Genomic DNA, 7,976 nt, shown 5'->3' on the forward strand with positions numbered 1-7,976 from the left:
AGGTGATGACATGACTAAATCAAACATGTCAGCTATATCATTGAAACCTTGTGATACTGTATAACTTCCTTCTAGTGTCTCTTTAAACTTCTCAAATAAACCCAACTGAAAAAAACGATCAAAATTTGGTTGATTGAAATATGGCCACATGATATTTAACGGCACAGCAATATCCATGCATGAAAAATGCATTTATTATAACATGATCAAATGTAAACATCAGTAAACAGTCGAATATGGAGCAATGTCTTTAAAACAGATAAATAGGAAGATTTGTGTAACAGTGAATATTAAACCAATTGGATTGTAAACAACACCAATATTAGTGTAATGTTAATTTAACTCAATTCTAGTTCCATTTATCAATAGATTGAAACACAATCAATTTGATTTTGTTTTGTTTTGAAGAAATTCGGGTACATACTCACCAATCGAACTATTTCAGCAACATCAAGATGTTTCTGTAATAACAGAGATATCTCTGGGATCTTGTCTGTATCAATATTACAAAGGTCATGTGATACATCTGAGATATTAACAGAGTCCGCAAACAGAAGGTAGGATTTTAACTTGTCTGGTGTACAAACAATACTCCTTAAATCTGAATAACCCAAGAGATCCAAAATCTGTAATCAAAAAAACATTCTATAGAGAGAGATATTACACAGAAAAAAAGCAGACACACTGTATTTGTACTTCATAACTGCGCAATTGTCAGTCAGTTGTGTCTTTGTTGTCAAAGAGTTGTCTTTGTATTGTCAGACATATTGTTACTTGCTGTGCTATTATTTCAGGTTCTTTTTTCTGCTACATAATGTTCCGTAAAAGCTCAACTGACCGGCAGCTGATATAAAGCAGCTAATTATACTTACAGATGTAATGTTCAATGTTGAATTAAATAAAGCATCCACAACTTCAGGGTTTGAGAATCCATAATCTTTCAACAAAATTTCTTTAATCTTGTCAGAATTTCGGATCAAATTCTTCAATTGTAATGTCTTTTCTGAGAAAATATAAATATTGTTATGAAATTTGAAACAGGATGGCTAGCGCCTAGAATGTCATACCATCATACTATAGAATTAGTTTCCTAGCAAAGTTTATTTTAGATGAAAATGATTGTATGTTTGAATCTCAATGGCAACATATAATTGTTTCATTATGGTCTATTGAAAAATACAAATAAATACAAATACTAACCCATTTCTGTCAATAAGGAATTGTTGGACATCACTTTATTAAGAGTTTTGATGATCTTGACACCCTTATCCATATAGTACAGTGCTTCCACTGTGTCTTTGGAACCAATATACGGCGCCATATCAGATAAGAAGGCTGAAACTCTAAATAATCCGAAAGAATATAGCCTACATTTGAGTTTTGAGCAAACTATAACAATTATTCAATGTTTGAATAATGTGCTATATTAAACATATTCCATATTGCAAATGGTCGAGATTGATTTTGTATCCCATCAAATCATGTTGAGCATTGTTTGATGACAATGACTAATTTAAGAAATAGATAATTCAGATCTAGAAACAATCTCTTACCTGTAGGTGACACCTTTAGCATCTTCCAATTCCTCTTTAGTTCTACATTCATTTTCTAAATTACAAACAAATGTCTGGAGAAATGGTACTACACCAGCACTTGGCATAGCCCTTTCTTGAAAGTGACCTATAAGAAGAACACAAAAACAAACTAGTTACTTAAACAAAGACAAAGAAATTAATGACATTATGGACTCTCCAAATATTGAAACGATAGTTACAGCTTGAGGAACAGTTCTGAAAACCCAATAAATTGGTTTAATGTAAATGTTAACAGTTCCCAGAAAACTTTATTGTGCATGCCCAATAAGCTGCCTTCACCTTTTCCCGAGGAAGTTTGTCATGCTATTGCTGTTTACATGGGGGTGACTTCAAGGAATAAATGCAACGTCTTCAAGAAATGTTCCACAACCGTTTCAAATTACACTACATTTTAAGATACGTCATAGTCACATTTTTGGCCCAACAACAGAACGCTTTATATCAGCCTGGTTTAAGAGGTGCTAAAATGTAGGCTCCAAATATATAAAACGTTGTCTTTTACTGTGAACTATAGGAAATGAAATGGTCCAGTTCTATATCATACAAGTGGTCAAGGGGCAAAATACAATTCTGTTAACAACATTATGGTAGAACAGTAACTGATTTTTTATTTTTATGTAAAGTACGGTACTTACATGTTTTCTTTTCCACTGGTGGAACACCCTGTCTAATAACAGTGACAATTATTACTATAAATATTGGCCATAATACTTCTAGTGCAAGAATACCCTGAAATCAAAAGATTGTAGAGTCCAGCGTCAGTCCTAATCGGAAGTCAAAAGGAGTGAAATTTCATAACCAATAAAATCGCTGATGGCCATAAATAGGTGTTGATATTGATGGACTTGTAGATGTGTTGTTCTATGGGTCAAGTGCAAATTTGATTGATTTAAATGCACTTGCTTATGTACTGACAACCTACTGACGATGATGTGATAAGGCTGGAAGTAGACAGTAGAGCACTGTTGTTTATATATTTGATTTACTTGAAATGATTTCGCATTGCTGAAAATAATGAGTTTTCTAAATTTACATGAAATACAAACACACAAAAATGTGATTGTGAGGTGGGACAGTAGTGGGACAGTAGTGGGACAGTAGTGAGAGATTTGCAAATAGTAGACACCTTCATTTTTTGTTTTTCACAGAAACAAACCTGCAGATTGTCTAATTGAAACTGTACTTGCTAACCTATAGATATTTAGTTTCTTAAATTGCAATGAGGCGTGAGTGATTCACCTGACACCACACATTTAAATTGTCATCGAATGTAGGCCTAGTTTAGTCATGTTGATTATTGTCGAACACTTGTCTATTTTCTACTTTAGGTTTGTTTAACCGGAAACCGAGTTACGCTCATGATAGCCTCTATCATCCAATCCCATTTAAATATCCTCGCTGGAGAAGTCTGGGTATCAGAGACTATGGTCATGCTAAGCACTGATCTATATAGATCAGTGATACTTAGCTGTAATCGAATTAAAGAGACGCCTACTTTACATTCAGAGTAATTTAAGTGAAATGTTATAAGGCCTAAAAGAGTCTATATATATATATATATTTCAACAATCTTTACAATCTTACACCACGACCAGTTATTTTGATTCACCAAGGTCTTGACATATTATCAAAATAACATCAAACGGGAATACTGACATTGACAAGGTCACTTATATCTAAAAGGACATCTAAACTTATCCGATTCAAACTACCGCTGTAACCATGTAGCCTGTCTATAGTATCCATAAACTGGATGTAAGCGGATTCAGAAAACAATTTCCGCTACTAAGCTACCTGATGGAAGCTATTTGTAGGTAGGCCTTATTTAAACCGATACTGTGATTGTCATTTCGTTTATATCTAAATATAATCGTATGGCGGCTTTCCAGACATTAATAAAAATTTAATTTGTAATTTAATTTGTGCATCGTAAAGAATAGCTGATAATGATGATATTAGGATACATAAAACAGTGGATATATATAGGCTATTAAATATGCCTTATGTTTAGACTAACGTCAAATATCAATTAGCATGACAATAATGATAACTATAAGATCATACTATTTACTTTAATGATAGGTTATAATTTCATGTAGGTCTAGGTCTTACATTTTGGGTACAACACAGGAATTTGATACACTGACGTTATAGTCACGAGGATTGATAATCCGATTACTCGGACGGGTTGTATTTGGTTTAGGGCCTGGTTATATGTGGCGGGCTTTCCGGATAACTCGGATCTGAGTTGTACGGATTTACTCAAATGCATTTATATGGTCTGTAGACCTGGAAGCCCGGCTATCAGGCCAACCCGGTATTCATATAAACACGTTTTTGCGGGTTAGCCCTGAGTCACAGCGCATGCGCTAAGCACACTTTTATTAACCAACATGACTATTAAAACGTGATGTAATACAGATTGAGTAATGTCGGAGTTGCTCCGATACATTTTTGAACCGCTTTTTTGACAAAAGCCAAATTTGACATAACTTTTGTATCTATACAAAACTCAACCACTAATGAGTCACATCAAGACATTATCGAATATGTCCTTGTTCCTCGAACGGTACCACAATACAGTCGAGGGGTAGGCTTTTCCTTTCTTCGTACAGCCCTGTAAAGGACTATCCTACCCCTCTATTGTGGTACCGTATGATATTGCCACAGCACATGTGATAGCTATAATCGCAACTGACACTATTTCTTTCGAAATGTACAAATTTATAGCTAGAAAATTCTCAATATGCCCGGTAAGAACAATAAACAGGTCGAAATTATGTCTTTATTTATTTCGTAATTAGTCAACAGATATATTATATTGAGCCTCCCACTGGTCAATCCGTCCATTTCGCTGCCAGTTATTTCTTTTGTATGATAATCGACCAACACGACTCCGACTAATCTTCATTGCCCAAGTAGCAGAGAATTAAGCATAAGCAGTTCTTGTTGTTGACGGAGAATATGATATGCACTCATAAGTGCACAGAAAATCAGTGTGCACACCATGGTTTAATAAGGCACCATTTTTGTTATGATGTAACCTTCATACCATATAAACAGAATAATTGCCAGCCCGCGTTCATTTAAAGAGAAAAAAAAATCCAACTCGGTTACATATAACCAGGCCCTTAGTCATAAAATGTTATTTAATATAAATTAACGTAAACGACCAAAATGTACGAAACATTTCAAAATCTATTTCTATCATATACACCGCCAATCAATCTGTAGTATTGAATTCGATATTAATCAATCTAACACTATTTGCAGTGATAGTCTGAGATTGAACTTTATTTGATTAACATGCTGTCATCTCAATTCAAACCAACTACATTCTCATATAGTATGTTTTTATAGGTAGAATGACTCGGGATAAATTCGTAGTAATATTTGTTTACACCAAATGTACCATGATAACCCAGTAAGAAAATACCAGATATACTTATACTATCAGTGACCTAATTAGGCATACACAGAACAGATAAAATTTTGAAGACAAAATCGATGTAAAATGTTGCTCATGAGTATTATATATGTACATGTATTAAGTTTACTATATATCACAGGTTTTCCTCGCGTTTGACATTTCATGTCGCAATAAGATCACAAATGGTCGCAGTCAGGTGTGACGGGGCTGTAATCTGAGCAAAGTAAAAAGATTTTTGAATTTTATTTCCATGGTTTTTATAGGAGTATTAGCCTCAAAATAGTACTGTTAATGGCTTTACATTGATAAAAATTTTCAGTCTTTGAGACTTTTTTTGGTTGAAATTTCATGGAGAAAAATGTACATTGTTTCAAAGTAAATTATATACAAAAAAATATATTTTTGTCAACCCAAGACATTCTAAGACTAACAGTACTATTTGAAGGCTGATATTCCAATTCTCTTAAATATATAAGAACAATTAAAAAAACCTTTTTGCTTTGCTTAGACATTAGTCATATGCGTAAATCAGTCATAATAATTTGGACACATGGTCAATTAGTCATAATAATTTGTACACGTGGTAAATTAGTCATTGTAATTTAGACGCATTGAAAATTTCTCAAAGTAATACATGTACATCATAAGCAACATGTAAAGTGTAGTTGTATATAGCCTCGGAGTTTAAATATAGTTATAACTGAATTTTATCCCAATACACTGCAAAAAAAATACCCAAAAAAAAAACAAGATTTAGGTGTGGGATCTCCATTGAAGTGATAGCCATAGCTCTTTATTGGGATCAAATTTGTAGTTGAAATCTGTCTTTTCCAGCCAATAACACTGTTACCAATTTAAATATAAATCCTGATAAAATTACCATGAACATATTAAAGTGACCACGTTACCTTCAATACATTATATACACATATGCTTTGTGACCAAATTACTGCAGAAATTTATCTTGTGACCAAATTACTCAACAAATTTATCTTGTAACCAAATAACTTTAACAAATTTATCTTGTAACCAAATTACTTTAACAAATTTATCTTGTAACCAAAGTACTTTAACAAATTTATCTTGTAACCAAATTACTTTAACAAATTTATCTTGTAACCAAATTACTTTAACCAAATTACTTTAACAAATGAATCTTGTAACCAAATTACTTTAACAAATTTATCTTGTAACCAAATTACTGTAACAAATGTATCTTGTAACCAAATTACTTTAACAAATTTATCTTGTAACTAAATTACTGTAACAAATTTATCTTGTAACCAAATTACTTTAACAAATTTATCTTGTTACCAAATTACTTTAACAAATTTATCTTGTAACTAAATTACTTTAACAAATGTATCTTGTAACCAAATTACTGTAACAAATTTATCTTGTAACTAAATAACTTTAACAAATTTATCTTGTAACCAAATTACTTTAACAAATGCATCTTGTGACCAAATTACTGTAACAAATTTATCTTGTAACCAAATTACTTTAACAAATTTATCTTGTAACTAAATTACTGTAACAAATTTATCTTGTAACCAAATTACTTTAACAAATTCATCTTGTGACCAAATTACTGTAACAAATGTATCTTGTAACCAAATTACTGTAACAAATGTATCTTGTAACCAAATTACTGTAACAAATTTATCTTGTTACCAAATTACTGTAACAAATGTATCTTGGGACCAAATTACTGTGACCTATTATTATGTTACCAGAATGAAAGTCCAAAATGAAATGAATATATGGAATTGAAATCAGAAGATTTATCAAAACACACTGTAATCCTACATGATAAGGAGACATAATATGTACAGAACATTATACGAGTGCCAAAGAAAATACAGAAACACAAATCCGAATCTATAAAAACAAATCACAAATCTATAAACTTACCGGCTGTCGTTTTCGAATTAAATAATTCTTCTTAAAGAGAAGTTTGAGCTGTTGAAGAACTCCCATCTACAATCAGTTTATTTCCACACCTCATTAATCTGAAAAGAAATTACAAATCATTAAATATTAATGATGAGGAATTTTCCTTCTTCACATCAATATACTGAAAGTATATAAATGAAGATGTCTATTCTCAAGAATGGCGCCATATTAAAATGAGCCCGATTCCACCAAATTTTACAAAAGATACACACTTATGAACGTAACCAGACAATCCCGGATATAACACAAAAATTGAACAATTTCAGGAGATATATTGGCACTGACATAACAAAAGATCCTGTAAATGATCAAAATCGTGAATCGTAACATTTTGAGATGTATCGTCAGTACCATCAATTCAAACCTGATTTAAAACCAGAATCAATCATGCCACGATCAGGCTGTATGAGGATAGACATAAAGACACAAGTTGGAGGTGATAGCTTCGGCCGTCGAATTATCACTATTCACAATGCTGTCTTAGTAATTATCTACACCATTTCTTTTTAGACAATATTGAGTCAAGTCGAATTCTTGTCGCAATGCTTGTAAATTTACTGTCTTGCACATTACCACCTTAATGGTAGTCATAGTAATAGTTTGTGACAAACTGAAAAGACCACAGGTTGAGAATTCAAAATCTATATTTATATGTAACTATTAACTAAAATTAACTATTTTTGATTGTGTCTCTTTCGTCTTCAATTTTCAAACATTCATCGCAATTTTTATTATTATATTTGCTTCATTTTGTTAGTGCAGATTCTTTGCAAATTTTCACAATGGACAAGGACCAAACAAGCTTCTGTCTTTTACATTAGTGGTTGTTGAAGAAATAGATTTTATTTATGGGATAAAAGATACATCTGCAGATGTCTTTACATCGTTAGGTTCAACAACCCTCCACCTTTAAAAAAACACAATCGGTCAAGAACTCTATATACTGAACGTTGCTATTTTAAATAAAAATATCGTTCGTTTTCACGAACAAAGGC

The 7,976-nt window shown here is 32.2% G+C and overlaps 1 protein-coding gene across 1 annotated transcript; it reads right to left on the reverse strand.

The window, feature by feature from the left end:
• Positions 1-1,549: 1,549 nt before the first annotated feature.
• On the reverse strand, positions 1,550-7,005 carry LOTGIDRAFT_127866 (hypothetical protein; the record flags this gene model as incomplete). The annotated part of the gene is made up of 3 exons (XM_009063647.1): positions 1,550-1,680; positions 2,231-2,324; positions 6,940-7,005. 3 exons carry the CDS (start codon positions 7,003-7,005, stop codon positions 1,550-1,552), a joined length of 291 nt encoding a protein of 96 aa, XP_009061895.1.
• Positions 7,006-7,976: the final 971 nt, after the last annotated feature.

The sequence above is a fragment of the Lottia gigantea genome, assembly GCF_000327385.1.
Source record: "Lottia gigantea unplaced genomic scaffold LOTGIsca_59, whole genome shotgun sequence".
NCBI lineage: Eukaryota > Metazoa > Mollusca > Gastropoda > Lottiidae > Lottia > Lottia gigantea.